Genomic DNA, 27,413 nt, shown 5'->3' on the forward strand with positions numbered 1-27,413 from the left:
TTTGAAAAGGATTCAAAATGGGAGGAGAGCAAGTGATCCTGTGTCACTTTTGAGTGTTTAGCTGTTTGCAACACACTCTAGTTAAGATGTCCTAACATTTGAGAACAGATTGCTGCCCCTGTGGGTGGTTTTTTTTTTTTGCTATAAAAAAAAAGTCTCTTTAGTATAGGGTAATTATAATTATTGCTGGCCTTGAAAAAGGACTGAAAGATTCCATCCTTAGATCAACATTTTATCCATGGTTTTCCATATAACTTTTTTTCTTTCTTACCATATCATTGCTCTAAGTTATGCCTAGAACCCAAATCTGAATTTTTATATCTTTTTATATCTTTATTATAGATAAAAAGTAAAAGAGAGCTAATATCTTTTTTTTAAAAAAAGACAAATCTCCCTTCACATCTGCTTTTCTTTTTTCTGTGTTTTTGAATTCTTTTTCACTTCAAGGAGGGTTCCTATAGTAGTAGGACATGGAGTGAATTTATAATCCTGAAGTCCCCTCACTCTAAATACAGTTCTAAAATAGAAATATCTGCATATACCAACTCATCATAGGCTAAAATAATACAGGATTCATGGAAAGTGAAGCTTGTTTTGCTTCTGCCTCTGCTGCTGAGAATTCCCCAGAACTGGAGAATTAAAGGGCATGTATTCTAGCTTCATCTTTTGATTGTCCAAAGGAGTATTGGTTTGAACTTCATATAAACACCAATATACTAATTACTACTTCTAAACTTGAGGAGCTGGTCTCCCTCCATTCCTGATTCTTTACATGTCTATTTTTTAAAAATTGTGAGTCTGAGGACAGGGCCTGTTTCTTTGTTTATACTGATGTGAGCCACTTAGAGCAGTGTTTCTCGACCTTGGCAGCTTTAAGATGGGTGGACTTCAACTCCCAGAATTCCCCAGCTAGCGATGCTTTGCTTAGAGAAAGACCAACTACTACATTTATTAGTAACTGGAAACCCCTTATGGACTTTTTACTGAAAAAAGAAAAAAATAAACTTGTGATTTTTGGATTTGATGATTAGAAAGGGTAGATTATGGAAAGAGAAATTATGATGTAACCTTAGAGAGAGAGAGAGAGAGAGAGTAAAATATAAGTGCATTTATACAGTAACTGCTGTTAAGATGATTGGAAGCCACTTCTTTGTAACTTTTTCTTTTTTCCCTTGTCTTTTCTACTTCTCTTTTTATTTCCTCTTCACTTTTTACTCTTCTTTATTTAAACTTAAACTTTGTACTGTTTTTATTTTGTTGGAAACCTCTTTAATAAACATTATTTAGAGCTTGAATAGCATGGTAAATTTGAAACATTTACTAAAAATGCTGTTGGAGGAAATTAAATATTCTCCTGTTTCTCCATCATACTCTGCAAATGTAGTAATGGAAATAGCCCATGTAGAAGTCTTGAAATGTTTGAGATGGCCATTCAATGTGTTGGTTAAGCATTATTCAGGATTTCATAGAAAGTTGGTCATCTTACTGTATGGCTCTATGTCTCCTTTCCTTTTTTAGATTCAGAAACGCAAACTTTGAAAGAACACCTCATTGATGAATTGGATTATGTATTGGTTCCTACTGAAGCTTGGAATAAATTAGCAAATTGGTATGGTTGTATGGAAGGACAGAAGCCAATTGTGAGAAAAGTAAGTATTCATGTTCCTTGTGTCTCCTAGATATTTACAGGATTGCAGAGAAGGCCTTTTTTTGCTTATACACAGAAACTTTATAAATTTTGTGTAGTTTTGTCAGAGGAAATGTACCGTTAAATAATATTTTGATGGCATTTAATGAGTATGTAGAATGTAGTGCATTATACTCGGATATAAAATTTAAAAACTGAAATGGGGAAAGTTATCTCTTTTTCCTCAATAGTTAATATAAAAGTTATGGAAATATTATCTTTGGTTACCTAATATCTTGCATATTAGTCATTAAGCTGAAGTTCAGAATCAGTATGGTGAAGTCCGCTACACACTCATTTACTTCTGTTATACATGAAGCAGAGTAAGCACATTCATGTAAGATAGTAGAGTATGGTTTCTTTTTTTTCAAAGATGAAGTAAAAACGTGGCTTTAAGAATTTCATGTGCTGTATGCAGGGAGATGATAATGGGGGAAGCAAACAGTAGAAGTGAATGTTTCTTGAACACCTGTGGCAAAAGCTATTCTTTTTCATTTTAAAATGCCTGACTATGCACAAGGGAATGAAAGATGCTTTTTTTAAAAAAAGCAAAATTGTATGATTCACTTATGGATGCCATTGCTTTTTCAACTCAGAATGGAGTCAATTATATAAAGTTGTATAACTTTGCTTAGAGGCTTGTTTTATTTTAAAACCCTAATTCTGAAGTCTTTTACATAGAAATATTTAAGTGGATTGAAGAATCAGATGATTAAATTTCCACATGCATGGATTAAAACTGGTTGTTTATTAGAATTTTATTAAGTCTGTCCTAATACATTACAGTTCACTCACCATAATCATATCTTTGACATCCTTGTACTAAAAGGAAGGGAAATTTGAGCAAACTGGGAGCATATTGATTTTAATTTGTTGCTTCTTGACCCTAAAGAGGGTCTAATAAAATGGCAAGATGCAACAGTAAACATTGGAGGAGCCAGGGACACTCACAGGAAACTTTCAAGAACAAGGTAAAGAATAATATAAATATATAAAATATTAAATAGAAATCATTGTCTCAGTTCCTAGCATAGAATGCTCTGCTATCCTAATTTAATGCTTCGACTAATGCAGAAGCTTTGATGAAAATACTTCAGTTCTACCATCATATAGAGTGCCAAGAGACAGAATTGAGATGTTTATGCATCTGGCACTTACATTGATTATTTCTCCCTTCCACTACCTTGTCTGTTATTGTCCACTGTATAGTATCTTCATTCTACCTTTGGACACTTCGCCCAGCGTAGTATTTAGGCAGGGTGCTTCCTATTGTTTTTTGTGTTTCTCCTTTTCTTCCTTGTTCTCGGACTTGGTGATTGTCACAGTGGCATTGCCAAATTACAGACCTAAGACATGCAAGTATTGTTAAGTGCTGTTCCTTCCTGTTGCAGTTTCTCTGTTTTTTTTCAATCCAGTATCACAATTCTGAGGTTGAGGAATGCATCCCCAGTGGTATGTGGAATATGCATAGTAAAGGAACGTCTTGTTCCTGTTACTGCCTTTATTTCATTGTTTCCAGGAGTGTATCTCTATTTCTGTACAAGTATATGGAGTATGAGGGACGCGGTGGCGCTGTGGGTTAAACCGCTGAGCTGTCGATCGGAAGGTCGGCGGTTCGAAACCGCGCGGCGGGGTGAGCTCCCGTTGCTCGTCCCAGCTTCTGCACACCAAGCAGTTCGAAAACATGCAAATGTGAGTAGATTAATTGGTACCGCTTCGGCGGGAAGGTAACGGCGTTCCGTGAGTCATGCTGGCCACATGACCCGGAAGTGTCTATGACAACGCCGGCTCTAAGGCTTTGAAACGGAGATGAGCACCGCCCCCTAGAGTCGGACACGACTGGACTTTACGTCAAGGGAAACCTTTACCTTTACTATATGGAGTATAAAAGAAGCCAGGGTTTGTTTTGACTTCTGATTCAGGCTTGGTAAGAAAGCAATAATTCAGGGTCTCTGAACCTAAACAGATCACAGATGGGAACTCCTATGTTTGCTCATCTCATCCCACTGAAATGTCTTCTAAAAGGCTCAGGACCACTGCTCTTACAGTCTTCCTTAGCTTGTTTTCATGTCTATTCACAGAGAACACTTCTCTTGGACAGTTAACAAAGCACCTTTACGTGCACACACACACACAGATACCCTAAAACCCTCAAATCAGATGTATCCAGCCATCTGGATTATGCAGTTTCCTCAGGGTTTCAAGGAGAGGTGCTTTGCAAGTGCTGCTTCAAAAGTTTTACACTGCCCATGTAGATACAGTGGCTGTAATCAGGAATTGCATGTAAAATTGAACAAAAGTGCTATTAAAAATGTCACAAGCAGGACATGGGTGGCTATATAAATTAAATAAACTTCCAAAAATAAAACTTAATTTCAGGTTGTTTGGGCATCAAGCTTTTTAGTTCTTTGCTAGAATATTTTCCAGCCTCCCAGAGCAGGTCAGGAAAAGTAAGAAAAATTCTGTTTAGGACAAGATGCATAAAACATGTCAAATTGAACAGTTTCAAATTCGAATCATGTTATTTCAGATGCAAAAATGCCATGTTTTGTAATCACAGTGGGGCAGTTTGAATTTGAAGCATTTCAGAGGATGTGTATGGATAAGAACCAATCAAGGCATGCATGGGGCTGATATGCACATCCTGTCACATTTGGCTCAAAATGTTTTGTATACTACATGTTCTTTTCTTCATTGCTTATGACTTGCCCTTTGTTCTAAATGAGTCTGTGTTGCCACTTGCCAAATTTTTGACATAAGAAATATGATTATTAGACATAATATTTTGACATAAGAAATAAAGTAGTTATTAGACTCAGTTGATTTTGTTTATAAACATACATGGAATTTTGACTGCAGACAAGACCCAAGATCCCATGCTTTTTGAAAAATGTTTTATAAGTGGTATTTTTTTAAATAGGTTGTGGAGTATGGATTGTTTGTAAAACACTGTAAAGTAGAGGTTTATCTTTTGGAGCTGAAGCTGTGTCGGAACAGTGATCCTGCAAATCTTGTGAGCTCTTATTTCAGCAAAGCAGATACTATTGGTGAGTAGCATATTACGAAGCATGTTAAAACTTGAAGCTAATACATTGTAAAATTTGAGAATTAAATTGGGCAATTATATTTTGCTGAAAGTCTATCTTATTTTATTTGGACCCTGCAGTTTTCTTGGCAAGGTTTTTCAGAAGCGATTTGCCATTGTCTTCTTCCAAGGCCCAAGAGCAAGCAACTGGCCCAAGGTCACCCAGCTGGCTTTGTGTCTAAGGCAGGACTAGAACTCTGTGTCTCTTGGTTTCTAGCCTGGTGCCTTCACCACCACAACAAACTGACTCTCCCTTTTTAATTTACCCTGCATTAAATATACATGATAACCCTTTTGAGAATAAGTTTTTTAAAACTCATTTTTAAATTGATTTATTCATATTATTTTCCCATCTTAGTTTCTGCTCCAGAAGCCCTAATTTCATTTTTAAACTAAAATCTTAAATTTTGCTTAAATTGAAATATATATCTATTTCAAACCATCTGCACTGTATGAGAGTTACATAAAGCCAGTATGTATAAGTTGAATCAGGGATGTATTCATTAGTGAAAAGTAATCCGGAAGAAACATATGCCTTCTAGAATAAGCCCATTTATGTACTTTGAATAAATCATTAAAACCATCCAGAAATGCACTATGTAAGAATGTGTTTGTTTTATCAGCTACTATTGAAAAAGAAATGCGAAAACAGTTTAATATTCCTGATGGAAAGGAAGTCAGACTGTGGAACAAATGTACAAGTAACACTTACGAACAGTTAAGCAAACTCGATAGCACCATACAAGATGCAGGGCTGTATCAGGGACAGGTAAGAAATCTAAATATATTTTGTTTCTAGAGTTACTTAAACAGGTTGCAGTTTTTAGGGTCATATATTTATGCAAAATATTCTAAAATGAAATGGTTTCTGGAATACAGAGCAAAGTTCTGCATCTCAACAGTATCCCTGCGGAGGTTACCCTCTGTGAAAATCAGCTACTGTATCTGGGACTGTTGTGTGATGGTACGGTTAGAGTGGCCTGAAAAAGTTTTGTTGCAGTCACTATACAGTATATAGGTGCTGATTTCTTAAATCGTAGCTGCTAGTTTCAGGGTTGGGAGTGATGTGGGAGTGATTTGATTGGGCTCTGGAAATCTTTTGTCCAGGCAGCATTTGTTGTCTTATATTTTTGTATAACACTGCTTTTGACTATTTTTGTCCTGTTAGGTAGTGTTAATAGAAGTGAAAAATGAAGATGGTACATGGCCTAGACAATCTTCTCTGACAAAGTAAGCATTTATCTCTCACCTTTCATGCTCTGTGGCTCAATTAAGTCTTTGCAAAATTTGATTGCCAAAGCATAGTTTGGCAGTCTTTAGATTGGCCATGAAAGGTCACAAGCAGTATGTAATCAGACCTAAGAAACTCATAATTTAAATTTGTGAATAATGTAGTAATGTAATGTTAATGCCTTAACAGAATCTGTTTTGGTTAGATGTGTTTTAAAGACAGTGAGAAATCTGACTTACGAAGCCAAAAAATCCCAATAATATGTAGTCACTCCTCATTTAGCAACTACCCCAGTTAGTGACCATTTGCAAATATGATGGTAATAAACAGAATAAAACATTCATTTTGTGATCAATGCACCATTTAGATCCTGACAACAAAAGCCTTTGGTGTGAAACTGATTAAAGTCTGGTCAATTTCAGGCAGCAGTGGAAGGTCTGGAGGATTCTAATTAAATAATTAAGGTCACAGAGCTGAGCTTGTTAACTTGCCCTTAGCACTTTTTCTGGACGCGCTGTGTTGGGGAAAAAAGCAGTTCAGGAAGAGATAGCTTGTTTAACCAATCTCTCTGCCCTGCAAGGGAGCAAAAAAAGAGGGAAAAACAGGTCAGGCACAGGACACTGTATGAGAGAACCTTTATCTGTGACCAGTGATCTTCACAGCGCCTCTCCCTCTGTCACATGTTCACTTAGCGACAATTTCACTTAACAACAAAGTTGCTGAAATGCATTGCGGTTGCTAAATGAGGAGAGGGTGTATACAATAATCATGACCTTATGTAGTAAGCACACCATGGAGTAGTTTTGGATTGCTTGCAGTGGATATGTTTTGACGGTTGGAAGAAGATTATACAATTATTCATTTCTTACATTTCTGTAATCTAAACAAAACATATGCAACAGCCATCTAAAACTAGTTCTAGGGATAGAGAGAAATTAAAATATTAGCTTATAAATTTCCATCTTTCAATAAAATTAGTTTGAGATGTAATAGTGTTGTGGCATTTGTTAGTTGATGACTATTAAACATCTGTAGGTTGAAAACACTTTACCATGTTAGAATATTTTACTGAAGTTTGGCTTTTTTATTAAGAAAAATAGACATTCTGTTTGGCATTAGATGGCTGGAAAATTTCCTATATAATGGGTAGAACTATAAATCTAGAATGTGCCTAGCTACCTCTTGAATTTGATACCTTGTCTTACTTTCTGTCCTACTGTATTGAAAATCCAGAAATATGTAGCACTGTGAAATAGTGAACACTATCAAAAACCCAATTCCAAAACCAATATTTAAGAAATCGTGTAGTGCTACATTAACACTTTTTCCTAGATCATGCACTGCAACTAGCAGGAATCTGGCTACCTCTTCAAAAGCCCCAGCAAGCTCTTGCTCTTCAGTATCTGCCTCTTCAATCATTACAAATGGTGACAGCAATAACTCCTATGGCTTGAACTGTTCCAGCCTTGGTAAAGGGTAAGAGTAAGAATATGTGTAACTTTCTTTCTATAAGTATTTTAAATAGAGTCCCTCTCTTATTATATAAGGTTGTACCCTTTAAGAAGTCTTAATCCCTATGTTTGTGGTTAACAGTCTTTATTCACACCCACAAAAAGAAAGCCAGTATGTTGCAGTGGTTCAGGAGTTGGAGAAGGAGCAGGGAGACCCAGGTCCTAGTCCTCCCTTAGTCATGAGGACTATAGATGGGTGACCTTGGGGCAGTCACCTCCCCTCAGCCCCAAAACCAGTGCCAGTTTTTGTGACAGGCTGGATGATAAACAAAACCCCTTGTTGCACCATGCGCTGGTAAGCTTTACTGTAAGAACTGGAGTTGGGCAGCATATGCATTTAAGAGGAGGAGGAGGAGGATGAAGAAGAACTAGGCATATACAGTGCAAAAGCAAGTGGATCCTGCAACCATACAAGATACGTGCTGAGAACAACAGCATTTTACACACAAAATCTCAAGGTATTTTAGCTTTGCTCTCACAGCACTATCTATCTTTGCCAGATACTGTCCTATTAAGAGAGATTCATGCTGTCCTCTTTTCCATAACAGTACTCTGTTGTGTAACTGCTGATGACAAAATGCTGCAGCATAATAGATTTCTCCAAGAGCAGCATGTGATTGGATGAAGTGGGAAATATAAAGAACCTGTACTGTGTATTTGATGGAAATGTGGAGGCCCAGAAAGAGGAAATCTTCGGGGGGGAAAGTTTTTGCTTGAACCCCTTTTTTAAAAAATTCAATATATTTATTTTCTAATGTTTTAAATTTTAAGCAATACGTAAAACAAGATGGAAAGGCACATTCGGAAATATTCATATCAAATAAATAATAAATGAAAAGGTAGACAATCCTGTCTCAATACAGGAAAACCTTCTTTAATAAACCCATGAAAACAATACAAATTATAGAAACAGAAGTGAGAATAAATTGAAACTGCTGATAGTAATATTAAGGGAGGAGAATGTACATTTTGACACTTGGTTGTTCCCTGCTTAGTCTTTTTTCCCCAGAAAAATTAGTGCCTTCTATATTTGTTTGATTCATTAGAGGACAAAATCCATTTTTTTCCAATGCTTAATTTCTTTTCTGTTTTTAATATTAACTTTTAAGTATAAGAAAGGTGCTACATTCCTTAGGGTCAGCTCCATTTTTAACAGTTAAAATCTGAACTAAATTGATGTAATGCATTTGTAACTATTGAGAATACTTTTCAGTTTTCTGTATCCTGTATGAATTTAGTCATTGTGTTAGCTTCCATCTTGTTTCTGAATCCAGTTCAATATGTTGAACTTTATTTTTAAGTCCTAAGTGGCTTAGATCTGAGCTGTACTCGAAAGATTGCCTCTCTGATGGCACCCTAGGTCTTCTGAGGAGGCCCTGCTTCAGATTTGTTCACTGTTGAAGTTGGAGGACCGCTTCAGATAGGCTCCTCATCAGGAACTGCCTTCTTGGGTGTTCTCACTAGTCCTTCCCTAGAGTTTTAAGAACTCAGGTGGAAGCAGTATAGTGTTGGTGGGCTTAAAAGGCATGTTGATATCCGTTTAAAAGTATGGAAATATTTTAATACACTCTATTAATTGATGTAAGTTCATTAGTGTGAATATGCATCCACAGAATGAAATGCTTCTGTTAAAAGCTGACCACCCCAGTAGTCATTTGTGAGAACTAAATCTAAGGAATCGATTTGACATTATATAAATTTGTGTATTAAATAATAATTAGAAAGCCAGCTTTGTCCCAAGTTTTCTTTCTTTTGATAATTAAAAAAGTTCTACAATATATTAGCATGCTGTGATGTGCCTTTTCTTTTTTCAGAGGCTCAAGCTTTTCTTACAGTTCCTACAACAGCAGAGAAAGTCCTCACTCACAGCCTGGACTCTGTGGGCTCAGTAATCTAGGAAATACATGTTTCATGAACTCAGCATTACAGGTAAATTGTTGGTGAAATGTAGTTCAGAATGCATAGTGGTAGACTTTTTGTTCAGGCTTTATGTCAAAATAGAGGTAGGTAACCTGCTGTCCTAGGGCCTTTTACAACCCTCAGCCTAATTTCACACAGACTTCATAGAAAGAATGAGTGTCTCCACCCTGACTCCATCCTCCCAGCTTACTACTAACGGAATGCAGTCCTCAGTGAAACTGTTGCCCATCCCAGTCCTGTAATGTATAGTACTATTAGGCTCCCCAACAGTTTGAAATGCTACATAATCATTTATTGGGTGGGATAGGAACATGGAAAGTGACTTAATATCAAGCCCTTTGTGAGTCCACACTACTCCGTGTTGTCTGTGCTGCTTGGTAGCACAACAGTTCCTGGTTTTCAGAAACATTTTCCCCAGCCTGACTTGGTGATTCCCTGTATTGAACCTAAAACCCTCTCTGTGTATAGCGTGTGATTGTATACTGAGGTTCAATGTCAGGCAGAGCCTTGCTCTTAGATTTGTTGGTAATTAATCTTTCTACTTTTTATTTTTAAAAACAACTTTGAAACTACTTTTATTTCAGTCCCTCTATAACTTACAGCGTTGCAGTATTTTAATTGTGGTTGGTTGGCCTTTTAAGGTGGAATTAATTCTAATTTGTTGTGCACATTTCTCTACTTACTGTACTTATAAGTACAATAAATACTTATTGTGAAAATTTGTAATTGTTTAATGTGTACATTTTTCTTTAAGCTGTTATATAAAGGTAACAAACCTAGACAAGTGGGTAGAAGAGTGTTAAATAATAAAAATAAAACAGTCCAGCTAATGAATTTTTTACTATATGGCCTCCAGCAATATCCATCCATACAATTCCTAACTAATTTCTTATGTCATAGTTCTCTAAATAGCATTCTAACCAATTTTAACAAAAATTGTCATGGGAGTTAAAGTGGCTATGGGCATGATTTTCTTACATAATTCTTTTTTCTGAATGTTTTTTTAGTGTTTGAGTAACACACCTCCCTTGACTGACTATTTCTTGGATGATGAATATGAAGCTGAAATAAACCAAGACAATCCCCTAGGAATGAGGGGAGAAATTGCAGAAGCATATGCAGAACTTATCAAGCAAATGTGGTCTGGCAGGAATTCTCATGTAGCCCCTCGTATGTTCAAAGTAAGTACATACATCACAGATAAATGCTGTGTCTTTTCTGAAGTTTGGTGTACTTATGAAGCTTTAATGTTTATATGTAGTATAAAAACTAAACTTTTTAAGTAGGAAGCCTAGATGGAATTTAAGATAATTGCAAGTAAATCTTATATGCAACAGTGTAAGGTATGGAAAATCTATTTTGTTCATGAAGCAAAGACATTAGGCCTCATTAGTTTAGCTGAGCCATTCTGGACTGGTTGAATTAAAATCCAGAACATTTAGGTTGTTCCAGGCTTCATCTAAATAAAATTTAGAGGTACAGGTAGTCCTCAACTTATGACAGCAATTGGGACTGGAAGTTCCATCACTAAGCAATATGGTCATAAAGAGTGATCTCATTGCTTAGTGACGGCAATCCTTGCAGTCCCAGTTGCTGTCATTAACAGAATCCCACAGTTGTTAGGCGAGGCAACTTCCTGCTGGCTTCCCACAACCAAAGTCATTGGGAAGCCAGCAGGAAGTTGGAAGTCCCAGGCCAGCAGGCAGGTAAGTGGCTGCTGCTGGGTGGCAGAGGGAGTGCAGGGGTGTTAGGGTATGAGAGAGGGTCAGAGAGGGGGTGTGAGGGGGTGTGCAAGAGGTGCAGGTTGAGGATGTGCAAGGGAGAGTTGGGGAAGAAGAGGGTGCATGAGAGGTGTAAGTCGGGGAGGGTGCCCAAGAGTGTGTGTGGGAGGCACAGGTTAGGGAGGGTGTGCAAGGGTGCAAGAGGCTCAGCATGGGTCAGGGAGGGTGTGTGAGGCACAGTGAGGGAGTCATGAGAGTCGTGGATTGGGGAGGAGGAGGGTGTCGGGGAGGGTCAGAGGGGGTGCAAGGGGGTGCGTGAGAGGCACGGTGCAGGTCAGGAAGGGTTAGGGTTAAGCAAAGTCAATGGGGAAGCTGGCAGGAAATTGCAGGTCCTGGGAGGCTGGCAAGCAGGCCAGTGGGCGAGGGAGCGCTATAGAGTGCAGGGGGGTGTTGTGCCGTGCAAGTGTGGGTGGGCACAGGAAGGGGCACTGTGGTGCCACACAGGTGCATGTGTGCATGCATTATAGAGTGCGAGCAGGGTAGTGCTGTAGGTGCTACGGAGTACGAGATCCCTGGGATCTCGTACTCCGTAGCAGGCTCCTTGGGAGAAAAAGTGACGGGAGTGACTTGCAACCTTCCTGGCTTCCCCACTGACTTCGCTTGTGGGAAGCTGGCAGGACAAGGTCACAAATGGTGATCACATGACCTCAGGACGCTGCAACCATAGTAAGTGCAAACCAGTTACCAAATGCCCAGATCACAATTACATTACTGCGGGGGTGCTGGGACGGCCAGAACTTCAAAGATCGGTTGTAGGTACCATTTATTCAGTTCAAATGGTTGCTGAACAACTGTTCATTTACTGACTATCTGTAATACTTTATTAAAGATTGGAAACATTAAGGGAGATGTCATGCATTTCAGATCTTTGTAGAATGATTTTTGCTAACTTTTATTAGTTCAGTTGCTTTTTTGCTTAAAATTTGAAGATGGAAGTTATCAGAATGTCAGAATCAAGTACACTGTGATAAGTAAGGTGGTTTGCACATATTTGATAAATGAAAGGGGATCCCTGTTCTAGTTTGCTGTAGCTATGGAAGAGATCATAGTCCCGTGTAGAGGAGATACATGGCTGTTAAGAGGGGATGGGAGATCTAGATGGGCTGAATCATCTAATGATAGATATGAAGAGATATTGCTTGCTATGTGGAGATTTCAGTAGTCGTAAACTTGAATATAAGAGTTCTAAGGTAGATAGGAATGGAGAAATATTTTATTTAATTATTTAATTTTTATCCTGCCTTTATTATTGGAAAACTTGGGTGAACAGTTTGATTTGGGGTTTTTTTTAATGATGGCACTCCTGCTGTGTTTTAAGTGTACATTTTCCTCTTCAAATCTAAGAATAATTTTTGACTTGTACCATATTTTATTGTGGCTGGGAATTTTCCCTAATGGCAACATCATAATCACTTCCCTGTATGTATTTCTTCTGGACATATGACCATTACTAGTGAAGCAGAGCAAATTCCTGGGTAAAACTTCAAAAGGCAAACTGGGATCTCTTTGAATAAAAATGTGCAGCTTATGTTAGGGTTTATGGTGAACAGACAAATCCAGAAGAATTTTCCAAACACTTGGTATGTGATATTGTTACTGCAGCCAACTAGGCTATGCCTCCATGGTAGGCTACAAAGAAAAACAGACTTTGGCTCCATAATGAACTACTGTGCTGAATGTACAAAAGTGTCTCTGGAGTATACTGGTGCATAAAGCGAACTTTCACAGGTGGCAATCTCCTGGAATATAAATAACGTAAACCTGTATTTAAGGCAATTTTTAGGAAATCTAACAATATTTGGAGACAGTTTTGTGGAAATCAGTCTGTGGGTACATTTTATAGCTCTGGCTCACAGACTCCAGACACTGGAACAGAAGCTTGACAGCTTCACTTGGATGGCCAGGGCAGAGATGTTTAACTAGGTATCGTCTGCATATTGATGATATCTCCCTGTACTAACAGATGATTTCACCCAGTGGCTTCATTTAGATATTGAAAAGGAAGGGGGAAATGTTAGATTAATTTACAGCCTATCTGGTGGATAAAGTTGCTCAGATCTTCTCAGAGTTGGACTTTGACTGGCAATTGGTTTACAAATTAATCTATTTTGGGTTGGGGCGAGACTATTACGGTGAATTCAAGCTTTCCTAAATGATAGAACATCCAAATAAGTAATGCAATATCTGAACCAAGACCTATGGTGAATGGTATCCACCAGGCAAATGTGGTTATTCCACCCCTCCTTAATATTATGATAAATGACTTGTCTTCGGTTCTTCTACCAGGTGTGGAAATCAGTTCATAAATAGTGTTATATGGATTAGGAAAGTGGACATAGCTATGAGAAAATTAAAGCTTTAATTAAATAGGAAGAATGGGGAGATTCATGGGATTTTGGATTTTCATCGGATAACACAATAAGTGTGATATATATGTGAAGAAATTCTCAGAGATTATACCTGAATCTTTATGAAAAGTGGATCATTATTGATACCCAAGTTTAAGTTTGGAAATTTTAATTCAAAAGTCACTTGAAAGGATTGTATTCTATATGAGATTAATAGATGTAGTCCTTCTCTGAGCTGGTTACAGAATATCTCAGGGGGTACTTGAGTGGGCTGATAAGGAAACGCATGGAAGTTCTAGTGGTTTTTTAGTAGACACGTGGCTGAATATGCTGTCTAGCATGTGCATTCACTTCAAAATCATTGTCGTGTAGACTGAATGTCATCCGGATGATGGTTTGGAGGCCAATTTATGAAGCTTACATCATCACCCCTCACAGTGTTACGTAGGAATTAACAGGGAGTAGCCTGTTGAGAATGAATGTGTTTAGTTCAGCTTTATGCAATGGCCTGAAGTATATATGTGCAAACTGTTGGAAATGTAATAGCTCTAAAAGGTAGTGATATATGTGACTCCTGTGTAGGAAGAATTCACTCTTGGTTTAGTGCTGCTAAATTAGTAGTGTAGCTTCCTTATAGGAAGGTGGCATCTTCTCTGCTCAGATGAGCTTCCTTGCTCAGATGCAGATACCTCAGATAGTGGATATGAATTGTATGGGGGATAGGAAGACCTGTTTTCGGCCTACAGTATAAGATCTAAAACTGAAGCTCTTTATATATCTGAACATAGGAGTTGATCTTATTCTGATGGTGAAAGGGGTAAGAATTTGGGAAAGTGAAAGTAACTTTTTATCTTCCTGCCCTTACAGGGTATAAGAGCTTTCATTTGTCACTTTGGCGTTCAGTTATCCGAGTTAATGGCAATATTGCTAGCTTTTGAAAGGATTAGGGATGTCCAAATTGAAACAGTGCTAGTACTGGAAGAATGGGATGTAAGAACAATCTGCTGAATAAAATTTGTTCAAAACACAGAATTAAGTGTACTTTGCTTTTGTTAATTCTGTTGAATCTTAGCACATAGAATATGTTGGCAACCATCTGATTGTTACTATTATGGTTTGTTTTAATGTAGCTTTGGGGTTTTTGCTTTTCTGCTGTAGGCTGCCAGAGTCTCTTGTCAATTGGGGCAGTATAAAATGCCAATAAATAAGTAAATAAATGTGGATATTTAGTGGAATGAAAAAGTAGATTATGCAGCTAAGCTGTGATTTATTGTGACTAACTGAATATACAAGTTAGTCAATTCAGTAAGTGGCAACACTTTCTTCCTGGTTCACAGATTAGCTATACTGTCCCATGAAAATACTGTATAAGTTTAAGTTAAAGAAGCAGCAACGTGTGGCTGAACTCATGTTGCCATCTCCTTAACACCTCCTTAACTCAAATGTTTATTTTCCTGGGGCTTCATGGTTACTGTGTGAGTTGAGGAAAAGGTGCAGCTTGCTTCCTGAATATTGAACATCTGTAGGAGCAACAGTAGACTTCAGCTGGCTTTGCTTCATTATTCCCAAGAATAATGCCCTGGTTTATGTGTTGTTAAGAGTTCTAACAGACCCAGGGAAGATTTCTCTACTAGTTTATGGCAAAAATCATTTGTTAAAGCTATTTTACAGGATAATAAGGCTGAGAAACTGCTTATTAGGTGATGGTACTCATATTATTAATATAAACTAGTGCATAGCCTCTTATATTGAATTCTGTAGAACTGAGCCCACTGTTACTGTGTTTTTTTTCACTTCACAGAGTTTATAAACAATATTCCTAATTATTTTCCTTTTTTCCTCCATTTTTAATTTTAGACTCAGGTTGGCCGTTTTGCTCCTCAGTTTTCAGGTTACCAACAACAAGATTCTCAGGAGCTTCTGGCCTTTCTTCTAGATGGCTTACATGAGGATTTAAACCGAGTAAAGAAGAAACCATATTTGGAGTTGAAGGATGCTAATGGAAGGCCTGATTCGGTACATTCTAAAAACAATATTTTATTTGTAATTCAGTTGTGATGTAGAAGAAGAATAAAAGGAAGAACAATCTTTTTTTACTTGTCTTACTGAGAAGATGCACCTGTGCTTCCTTTATAATATAATCAGTAACCACATTCTTTGATAGCATACTCCATCCAGTTCTCCACTTACTAAAGCCTAATGATGCATGGAGCTGGTTTGGCTGCAGTTTGCTATATACATTGATTAGTATTAAGTGCATGAGATAGGCCTTGTCACAGGCTTGGGAATCCCTCCCTCCCTTTTCCCTCTCTGACAAAAACACATTGTAAGCACATTTTTTTAAACAAACCAGATTTCTTTGTAATGACCAAACTTAGGAAAATTGGGGTAATTTAAACCCTGCTTAAAATGTATCATACTGAGTTGTTATGAGGTCAGTGGCTTTACAAATTTGATAAATAAATTGTAAGCTATTACTTGATCCTGGCTTGTCTGAACTAAATATTTTTGCCCAGAATTCCCTGAATTGTAATACAGTGGCAAACCTAATTTAAAATTGTGTTTAAGGCTTGCCATAGCTTTTGTGTGTCACACTAATCCACAGTTAAACCTGAGTATAGTGTATTTTCTAATACCTTGAAATTTTTGTTTCTCAAGGATTGCATCTGAGAAATTAATTAAACGTATATCACATGTTGATTAATTTTTTGGTTTAATTTGTATTCCACTTTTCCATTAAGTGATGAAACCTTCAACAATATAAACAAAAAAAAGTAAAATACAGAGTAACAGTAAAATACAAAACTGATGGGCCAGAAGGTTACTGAAACAAAAATGTGTCTTGTCTTACTAAGAGAAATAATGAAAAAGGCTAGTTAAACCTTTCTTGTAAAGAATTCTAAAATCCTTTAACAGCCATTAAAAGGTAATTTCTTAAGTTCTCATCAAATGTTCTTCTGTGGTAGCACAGGTGGTGAGGATAGTGTAGGAGTATGTAGTCTTTTAGATAACCTAGTCCCCAGTCACATAAAGCTTTGTAGGCTCTTCTGGCATCTATCCCATGTTGTCATACCATTTCCCTTTAAGTCTGAGCCATGTGTTTCAGTAACTTTCCTGCAGCATAAATCTGTTTCAGCTGAATTTACTGAACTGACTAGGTTTCTCTGCAACCTGTTTTTCTTATATAGGTGGTTGCAAAAGAAGCCTGGGAAAACCATAGATTGCGTAATGACTCTATAATTGTAGATATTTTTCATGGACTCTTCAAATCTACCTTGGTCTGCCCCAAATGTTCTAAAATTTCAGTAACGTTTGATCCTTTTTGCTACTTAACACTCCCATTGCCTTTGAAGAAAGATAGACCCATGGAGGTGTTCTTGGTGTTTGCAGATCCGCAGCGCAAACCTATGCAAGTAAGTAGAAATGTCAGTATTTCTCTGTGCTAGTATAACCTTTCTCAGAAGGCTTCTTACTAACATAGTTCTAAAGCCAGTCAAGGGAACTCACTATTTTTCTTCTTTAAAAGTAATTGAAAAAAATGTTTGCTTGTCAATGGGGTGATGTTGCTTTGCTACCTCTTTTGGAGTAAAATAATGAAAATTAAATCTGTCCCTTTTAAAGCTTTGTTTGTGAAAACATGCAAAACAGTGGTAAACATTAACTAATGGTAAGACTATTTAGAATTGTGCCAATAAAATAAAGCTCAAGGATCTCAAAAAATTCCAAAGGACATCCGCAGGATGTGGAATCACCTCAATATGCTGATTTTGGGGATTCATTTGAATGGTCCAGTTTCAGAGTTGTATATAGCACTAGAAATCCAAGACTGAGAAAACAGATGAAATTATTTGCATAACAAATAATGCTGACACCAATTTATCCACTGTGTTAATATCATTTATATTTTACGTTGCCACGTCTAAACATTGACATTGCTGGTTTTGTTGATGCTCTTGGAAGAATTAGGATTAATATCTGATGGGTGTATTCTGGGTATTTGTATTACATACTGTAATGATACAAAAGCTATCTTAATCATTTTGATTGAAAAGCAACTTATAGATGTTCAGTATAAATAAATTATTGGCATAAATCTGAAGATACATTTTAATGGGATTAAGATAATTTATATTCTACCACTGCTATTAGCTAATCTCTAAAGCAGATTATAAGCAGCATACTTGAAAATTACGATAGAAGTTAGTTAATTATAACATTTATATGACCACCCAACTCAACAAAGTAACTCTGGGCAGTGTACAAAAGTCAACTACAAATATAAAAACAATGCAATACTTCAAAAACTAACCAAAAATCATAAAATGGCAGCAGACTAAAATGTGCTGCATCACAACAATTGAGACTCCACTCATCTGCACCCAAAGAGCTGGGGAAAGAGCCAGGTCTTAACTGCCTTTCTAAAGGTCTGGGCCAACTGTATATCAGGGGGCAGATTAGTCTGAAAAGTAGGAACCATTACTGAGAAGGCACACCACTGAATATGTGGAGGGTGCCCTCCCTGTTAGAATATGTGGGATAGGCAGATACCCTAGGGAGCAAGCAATCCTTCAAATAACCTTGTCCTGTGCCACATCAGCACTTCATACCAGTACTTTGAATTGGACCTGGAAGCTTTTTGGGAGCAAGTACAGAGTAAAAGTATCACATGGGCACAATGAGGAATGCCCATATCTAACCATGCCACTGCATTCTGGATCAGTGGAAGCTGCTTCATGGTCTACTTCCTCAGGACTTAAAAAATTGGACTTCTGGGGAAGCAGTGGTAGACTGAAGACAGCTCTGCAGAAAGTGGAGCTGATGGCTACAGCGGAAAGATGAGCTGGAGAATGGATTGGCTCCTCGAACTCCTCTCCAATCAAGGAGAGGACTAGGATCACCCACAAGTTTGCTCCATACAGAGGCTCCCCACAAAGAGTTCATAAAATAACAATCTCTGGTGGTTTTAGAGCTCTGGGAGCTGAGGGAAAATCATCTTGCCTAAGCCGCAGTTCAGTATCTTCAAAAGGACATGGTTTTGCCCACTTCCTCTCTTAATCACCGTAGGAAATTGCTTGTTATTGACTTTTTGGTGGTGAAGAACCTTCAGAAGGGTAAGTTTCATTACTCTGGGAGAGTTTTCTTCTATCCCTGATGAAAGAAGTTTCATGTAAGTTTAAGGATTAAGAAGAAAAAAATTATTTTTGAGAAACAGCAAAAAGGGATCTAGAATGCTGTTTTTGGAAAGTTAAGGGGCCAGATGGACTTGAAACTATATTTCCTGTGGGTTGTTTAAAATTTTATAAAAATATATATGAAGATTTTGAAATTAACTGTGAGAAATTCTCCCATGGGAAAGTTGACTGGAAAATAAACATGATAAGAGGGGACCAGAGAGAACTAAAGATTATAGTTAAAGAAGAAGAGACCCATTAATTCAATGAAGCAATATTATTTAACTATAGAAGAAATCAATAATATTTGGGAACAATGTACCCAGAAATTACGCTTAAGATTTCTGTCACTTACAAAAATGAATTTAACAGAGGCTACAGAAGAGTAACAGATTTTACTGGAGAAAATAGAGACTGGGACTGATCTGGACGTGGATCTGAAAATGGATTTAAAAATGCCAGACTACAAACTGATATGGAAAAAGATGCCACATTGGATTTAAAATGAAACCAGCTGATGTCTTAATAATCAAAGGGGACATACAAATAATAAATCAGAAGAATGACTTGGAAAGCTTTCTTATCGTGGATTCACAAAAGAGATGTGTTAAACTAGTGAAGGAGTTTCTGAGAGGAGACAAGGAGAAAATAAGATCAACTTGTGGGGCATTATTTGAAGGGATTAAAGATTAAGCTTTTTAAAAGTTTGGATTTATTCAATCAGGGTTAAAATATATACATTGTGGTTTCTAGTAGCTATTAATGGAACTTTTTTTGACCAGGACTGAATGATGAGGCTTTAATGATTGGTTATAGATAACAGATGAGATAGTGACAGAGATTTCTTTTGCTTTATTCTTTAGAGAAAGTCTTAAATCGGAATAAAAAATGGATTTATTTGATCAAGGTAGCTGTTAATGGACTTTTGCTGATTAGGACTGAATGAGTTTTTGCTATTTGTTTATTGATAAGAGATGAGATGGGAAAAAGATTTTTTTTTAATTGAAATATTAGAGAAGGTGTTAAGTTACTGAAGTTGTTTATATTTGTCTGGAGGGGGGGAGTCATTTATATATCTTTTTTTACTTTTTTCTTTTTCTCTGCACCTTTTTTGTTTTTACCTTTCTATATTGTTCTTAGTTTGTATTAGTCTTTTATCTTTGCATTTGTAAACTTTAATAAAATTATAATTAAAAAAAAAGGACTGACAAGATTGAACTACTCCCAGATAGCATCAGAAGACCAAGCCCCAGAACTCCATAGGACTTGCCCAGCTGGAGTCCAGCTCAGAGCAAATATGAGCAATTTTATCCACTAAGTGTTGAGAATTTGCTTGTGAGGTGCAAATTTCTTTAGGACTTTCCTTCTGCAGTAGGAATTACATCAAAATGATCTGTTGTAGGACAGATCATTCTTCACAGTGTATTTTTAATTTTAAAAATTAGGTATAATCATTAAAGTATTGAAACTGATTATTGTCATGAGTAAGGATGGCGAGCAGGGGGCTCCCACCCAGACTGTCAAGCGCATGCGTAGCACTGAGGAACTGTTCAGCCATTCAAAGAGACACAGATCGGGACCGCCTTAACCTTTGGGGTTTATATGGCTGGGTTTTTCCCACGCTTCCTCAGTTTGTTAGGATTCTTGTTAAGTACTAGTAATAAATATTAGAGACCAAGTCATTGTCTCAGTGTGTTTCCTGGTAGTTAGGACAATTATAGTGAAAATCTGTTTATCAATGGTTGTGTTCCTGTTTTGTTCAGTGTAAATTTAATGCTCTGTTTACTTCCAGTTCCGAGTAGTGGTGCCCATGATGGGTGGTATATCTGATCTGTGTGATGCACTGTCCAAACTCTCTGGGATCTCCGCAGAAAATGTAAGGATAAAGCATGAAAGTTGACAATTTTTTGTTATGTTGAAGCTTAAATAAAAAAAAAACTTTACTAAAAATTATATAGGGTAAGCACATTTTTCTACTGAGAACAGGCAAGTTAATATGTTTTGCTGATTGAAAACCCTATTCAGAATTATTGGACTATTTTGCTTTCTATTAAGAATTGTTCAGGTAGTATTTTTTAAAAAATTTAAAGTTTGTCCTCCTTAGTAAATATTAATCCAGACAGAGCTAGCATCTTAACGTTTTATTCTTTAGGTTGCACAGTGAAGCATGTTTGGACCAGAATTATAATTATCATTTCTCTTTTAATGGGCAGTTAGGGGAAAGGTAGTAGTGAGTGGCTTCTGATGGGCAAAAATGATTTTGCAGAACTTGAGAGTTATAATTTTGGTGGAAGCAGATCTAGAAATATTAGAATATAGCCAACTTGGAATCCTGCTGCTGTTAAGTCTACTCCTACATGCTTCTACCAGTCCATTTCAATCTGCTTTGTAAGCCAAACTACACTGATAGAATTTTTTTTAAAAATAGGTGTTTGAACCTATGAGCAGCAGTATTTTGGCCAAATCAGAAGCCTCCTTCCATCCCATTTCAGATGTTTGGGTGCTAATTATCAGACTAGAATTTCTGATACAGTGAGTGTTAGTTATTTGCACCTCTGCTTCCTAGCATCTGTTTTTCTTTATAGCCTTACAGATACTTGTTCTCAAACAAGGTTTAAAAGCAATTAATTACACTTTTTCAGCTTTGATATTTATTTTTATGGCAAATACAAGGAGAATGACTGCTTCTTATAACTGAGTTATGATTAATTTGTCAGTTAAGCACATTGTGAACCATTGTCACAGAAATCTCTCAGTATTGAACACTTCATCTGCTATTCTAACTAGTGTTCTTCAACTGTTTGCTATTTTAGATGGTGGTAACAGAGGTCTATAATCATAGATTCCAGAAAATTTTCCAAATGGATGAAGGCTTAACTCATATTATGCCAAAGGACAACATATTTGTGTGAGTAATCAAACATCTAGAAGGAATAAGGGCTAGGAAAATTAGCTGTATTATTCTTGACTTGCTAGTTTTAGAAATAGTTCATGTGGTTCATAAAACTCCCTAAGGATGATCCAGTGATTCTTACATTGTAGTATACACTTTTGTGATAAAAGAAAACGTGGCCTGTATCCCATGCTGTTTAGTTAGTGGTCTTCTAGGACCAGGTTCATATTGATTGTTACAGTGATATTATCTTAGGATTTTTAAAGTTGTTTTGCTATACTGACTCTTAATAGGCTCCAACAAATATTGAGCTGATTTTTTAATGGGAGTAAAAATCTGCTGTGCTCAGAATTGTAGGAAACTGACAACTGAAAAGGGTTCAGCTTATTCACATTGGGAAATCAACACTGAAAACAGGAAATATTTTAAACAAAACTAAATTTTGTATCCTAGTTAAAATACTGATGTACGTGCAGTAATCATTTCTCACTATATCCTTTTCCCTCAACTATCATTATATCTTTTTTATATTATATATATATTATATACTGTATCTCTGTGTGTGTGTGTGTGCATACCGCATGTATATTTATTTATTTATTTATTTTCCTGTCCCACCTTTGTTATTTTTATAAATAACTCAAGGCAGCGACCATACCTAATACTCCTTCCTCCTCCTATTTTCCCCACAACAACCCTGTGAGGTGAGTTGGGCTGAGAGAGAGTGACTGGCCCAAGGTCACCTAGCCAGTTTTCATGCCTAAGGTGGGACTAGAACTCACAAACTCCTGGTTCCTAGCCCAGCACCTTAACCACTAAACCAAGCTGGCTCTCTTTGGTTGTTGCTGAATGTCATGTTCATAGGATTATAAACCTGTAAATATACATTATATTTTGAAATAAACAGCATGTGAATACTGCCTTATATTTACTTTGGGGGAGGATGCAGTAGTAAAACCATTGCTGTGGTGCAAATTCGTTTGGAATGTGTTTGGTACAACATTTATTTTATATTCCTTTCATACAGATACAAATTCAATCTGTGGAATAATGGTCAATTTTACTATGTAAGGGATAGTTGGAAAAGTTTCTGCTTTTAGGCAAGGAAGTTAGATGCCTTGACAAGTATTGTTGTTAGTTTATGATGAAGGTCTAAGAGATGAAGTACATAAAAACAAACTTGAAATCTCTGAGTATAAACATGTGTTCTAGAAGTTTTGAGCCTGTGGGTGCAAAGACCAGCATATGTCTCCCATTTTCTATGAAATAATGTATAGAAACTTCTGCAAAAAAAGGGAAGGTCCCTTTTTAATATAATATTACTGGATAGTATTTGAAGTTTGTGGTGCACCAAGTTATTTATTTAAATACTTTTTTTTTTATTTATAGACATTTCTAGTCCATGTTTTATTATTAAAAACAAACTCAAAGCAAGGTACAATTCAGTAAAAAAATGTTTTAACAATAGGGCAAAATTATGTTAAAATTACAACAATACAGTAAAACTCCAAAAGCCTATTAAAAATCTTAAGTAACACTAAAATATTAACTAACAGACCAGAAAATCACATCAATACCATTTTTTAAAACTACAATTTATATTTTACTAAGCAGTATCCATTTAGCCAATTTCTCAAACAGATTTTCAGCAATATACAACATAAAATGCAACGGGAGTAAAACTAGCCTTTTAGTATGTTTTGCTGCTTTACATCCTTAAAAAAATAGAGTAATAGAAGGTCATGAAGAGTGATATTAAAATGTAGTAAATTTTTTGCCACTATGTATTGAGACGTTATAGTTTTCTGTCTGTTACCTATATATTTAGTTTTGTCCCTGTATGTGTTTTATTATTCGTATGTAAGCAACCCACAGAGCTTTTTGGTGCCCCCCCCAGTATTAAAAGTTAATTATGTTAATTACTATAGTAATACTGTATCTCCAGTGCAACATAAGCAGCTTAGTTCTTTCAGTAAATGGAAAATGATTAGCCAGAGGCTTTAATTTGCTGCATAAAAAAAACTGAAGTACAAAACTAATTATGTTTGATATTATACTTTGGTGATATTGACAGAAGAGTACTTTATTTCATAGGGAGACATGCAAAATTAGAAGACTACGCCAAATTATTAATTTTTTTGGCTGTGTAACAGACAATGCCTTTATGTTTGTTGGTTGGTTTGTTCAATTTGTATGGCCTCTCATCTCAACAAGTGACTCTGGATGACAAAGGTTGCTGTTAAGGTTGTCCAGACAAGATATATAAAAGCAAGTTGTTTAAAAATAAATGAACTATCAAGCAACTTCAAATGAACAATTTTCCCTCATGCTAGTAATTTGGGAATGTTGTTGTTTATTCGTTTAGTCGCTTCCAACTCTTCGTGACTTCATGGACCAGCCCACGCCAGAGCTTCCTGTCGGTCGTCAACACCCCCAGCTCCCCCAGGGACGAATCCCTCACCTCTAGAATATCATCCATCCACCTTGCCCTTGGTCACCCCCTCTTCCTTTTGCCCTCCACTTTCCATAGCATCAGCATCTTCTCCAGGGTGTCCTGTCTTCTCATTATGTGGCCAAAGTATTTCAGTTTTGCCTTTAATATCATTCCCTCAAGTGAGCAGTCTGGCTTTATTTCCTGGAGGATGGACTGGTTGGATCTTCTTGCAGTCCAAGGCACTCTCAGAATTTTCCTCCAACACCACAGTTCCAAAGCATCTATCTTCCTTCTCTCAGCCTTCCTTATGGTCCAGCTCTCGCAGCCATATGTTACTACAGGGAACACCATTGCTTTAACTATGCGGACCTTTGTTGTCAGTGTGATGTCTCTGCTCTTAACTATTTTATCGAGATTTGTCATTGCTCTTCTCCCAAGGATTAAGCGTCTTCTGATTTCCTGACTGCAGTCAGCATCGGCAGTAATCTTCGCACCTAGAAATACAAAGTCTTTCACTGCTTCTACATTTTCTCCCTCTATTTGCCAGTTATCAATCAAGCTGGTTGCCATAATCTTGGTTTTTTTGAGGTTTAGCTGCAAGCCAGCTTTTGCACTTTCTTCTTTCACCTTCATCATAAGGCTCCTCAGTTCCTCTTCGCTTTCAGCCATCAAAGTGGTATCATCTGCATATCTGAGATTGTTAATGTTTCTTCCAGCGATTTTAACTCCAGCCTTGGATTCCTCAAGCCCAGCTTGTCGCATGATGTGTTCTGCGTACAAGTTGAATAGGTAGGGTGAGAGTATACAGCCCTGCCGTACTCCTTGCCCAATCTTAAACCAGTCCGTTGTTCCGTGGTCTGTTCTTACTGTTGCTACTTGGTCGTTATACAGATTCTTCAGGAGGCGTACAAGATGACTTGGCATCCCCATACCACTAAGAACTTGCCACAGTTTGTTATGGTCCACACAGTCAAAGGCTTTAGAATAGTCAATAAAACAGAAATAGATGTTTTTCTGAAACTCCCTGGCTTTTTCCATTATCCATCGGATATTGGCAATTTGGTCCCTAGTTCCTCTGCCTTTTCTAAACCCAGCTTGTACATCTGGCAATTCTCGCTCCATGAATTGCTGAAGTCTACCTTGCAGGATCTTGAGCATTACCTTACTGGCATGTGAAATGAGTGCCACTGTTCAATAGTTTGAACATTCTTTAGTGTTTCCCTTTTTTGATAAGGGGATATAAGTTGATTTTTTCCAATTTGATGGCCATTCTTGTGTTTTCCAAATTTGCTGGCGCATACCATGCATTACCTTGACAGCATCATCTTGCAAGATTTTGAACAGTTCAGCTGGGATGCCGTCGTCTCCTGCTGCCTTGTTATTAGCAATGCTTCTTAAGGCCCATTCAACCCCACTCTTCAGGATGTCTGGCTCTAGCTCACTGACCACACCGTCAAAGCTATCTCTGATACTGTTATCCTTCCTATACAGGTCTTCTGTATATTCTTGCCACCTTTTCTTGATCTCTTCTTCTTCTGTTAGGTCCTTGCCATCTTTATTTTTGATCATACCCATTTTTGCCTGGAATTTACCTCCGATGTTTCTAATTTTCTGGAAGAGGTCTCTTGTCCTTCCTATTGTATTGTCTTCTTCCACTTCCGCACATTGCTTGTTTAAAAATAATCCCTTATCTCTTCTGGCTAACGTCTGGAATTTTGCATTTAATTGGGCATATCTCCCCCTATCACTGTTGCCTTTTGCTTTCCTTTTTTCTTGAGCTACTTCTAGTGTCTCAGCAGACAGCCATTTTGCCTTCTTGGTTTTCTCTTTCTTTGGGATGTATTTTGTTGCCGCCTCCTGAACAGTGTTGTGAACTTCTGTCCATAGTTCTTCCGGGACCCTATCTACTAAGTCCAGTCCCTTAAATCTATTCTTCACCTCCACTGCATATTCCTTAGGAATATTAGTGAGCTCATATCTAGCTGACCTGTGGGTCTTCCCTAATCTCTTTAGTCTGATCCTAAATTGTGCAGTAAGAAGTTTGTGATCGGAACTACAGTCAGCTCCAGGTCTTGTTTTTACCGACTGTATAGATGTCCGCCACCTTTGGCTGCAAAGGATGTAGTCAATCTGATTTTGGTGTTGTCCATCTGGGGAAGTCCATGTATAAAGCCGTCTCTTAGGTTGTTGGAAGAGAGTGTTTGTTATGCAGAGTGAGTTGTCTTGGCAAAATTCTATCAGCCTATGTCCTGCTTCGTTTTGTTCTCCCAGGCCATGCTTACCTGTAATTCCAGGTGTCATCTGACTGCCCACCTTAGCATTCCAGTCTCCCGTGATGAAAATAACATCTCTTTTAGGCGTGTTGTCCAGTAGGTGCTGCAGATCATCATAGAACTGCTCTACTTCAGCTTCTTCAGCATCTGTGGTTGGGGCATATATTTGGATCACTGTGATGTTAGATAGCTTGCCCTGAATTTGAATTGAGATCATTCTATCGTTTTTTGGATTGTATCCAAGCACTGCTTTAGCCACTTTACTATTAATTATGAAGGCTACTCCATTTCTTCTGTGGTCCTCTTGTCCACAGTAGTAGATCTGGTGGTCATTTGATGTGAAGTGGCCCATTGCAGTCCATTTCAGTTCACTGACGCCCAAAATGTCTATCTTTAATCTTGACATCTCACCAATAACCACATCCAATTTGCCCTGGCTCATAGATCTTACATTCCAGGTTCCAATGGTGTGTTGATCCTTAGAACATCGGATTCGCCGTTCACCACCAGCACCGTCAGCCAGTAGCCGTCCTTTCGGCTTTGAGCTAGCTGCGTCATCACATCTGGGGCTAGTTGAACTCATCCTCTGTTCCTCCCCAGTAGCATTTTGACCATCGTCCGACCTGGGGGTCTCATCTTCTGATGGTATACCGTCATATCTCTGGTTGTACTGATCTATTTAGTTTTCACGGCAAGAATACTGGGGTGGGTTGCCATTACCTTCCCCAGGGATCGCATTTAGTCTGACCTCTCTGTCATGACCTTCCCGTCTTGTGTGGCCCTTCACTGTTTAGCTCATGGCATCATTGAGGTGCTCAAGCTCCAGCGCCATGACAAGGTAACGATCCTTTGCTGAAGAATTTGGGAATACAGTGGGATAATCCATCTGTATGCTACTAAAACTCTTGTGTCTGTTTGTTTGTAACCTTTAGCTGGGCAAAACGGTGCACCATAGGGCAATAATTTTTCAACCAAGTTACCTCAAATGGGCTAACTTACAGCATGTGTCCAAAATCCAGGACCCATGACTCCTGTGAAATTGAAATTTGGCAAATTTTATAAAATATATGACATTAAAA

At 37.5% G+C, this 27,413-nt stretch overlaps 1 protein-coding gene across 2 annotated transcripts in view; it reads left to right on the forward strand.

The window, feature by feature from the left end:
- USP4 (ubiquitin specific peptidase 4) overlaps positions 1-27,413 on the forward strand; it is a 51,671-nt gene that overhangs the window by 722 nt on the left and 23,536 nt on the right. For both annotated transcript variants that reach the window (XR_010067114.1, XM_063291995.1), the window contains exons 3-13: positions 1,519-1,649; positions 4,608-4,734; positions 5,396-5,541; positions 5,941-6,002; positions 7,336-7,479; positions 9,329-9,443; positions 10,442-10,615; positions 15,421-15,579; positions 16,752-16,976; positions 20,527-20,610; positions 21,548-21,642. Coding sequence is in view for 1 of the 2 variants with exons in the window: in XM_063291995.1 (XP_063148065.1) it covers positions 1,519-1,649; positions 4,608-4,734; positions 5,396-5,541; positions 5,941-6,002; positions 7,336-7,479; positions 9,329-9,443; positions 10,442-10,615; positions 15,421-15,579; positions 16,752-16,976; positions 20,527-20,610; positions 21,548-21,642 (1,462 nt within the window). In the remaining variant the exon portion in view is untranslated. The remainder of the gene's footprint in view (positions 1-1,518; positions 1,650-4,607; positions 4,735-5,395; positions 5,542-5,940; positions 6,003-7,335; positions 7,480-9,328; positions 9,444-10,441; positions 10,616-15,420; positions 15,580-16,751; positions 16,977-20,526; positions 20,611-21,547; positions 21,643-27,413) is intronic.

Source organism: Candoia aspera, chromosome 2 (assembly GCF_035149785.1).
Source record: "Candoia aspera isolate rCanAsp1 chromosome 2, rCanAsp1.hap2, whole genome shotgun sequence".
Taxonomy (NCBI): domain Eukaryota; kingdom Metazoa; phylum Chordata; class Lepidosauria; order Squamata; family Boidae; genus Candoia; species Candoia aspera.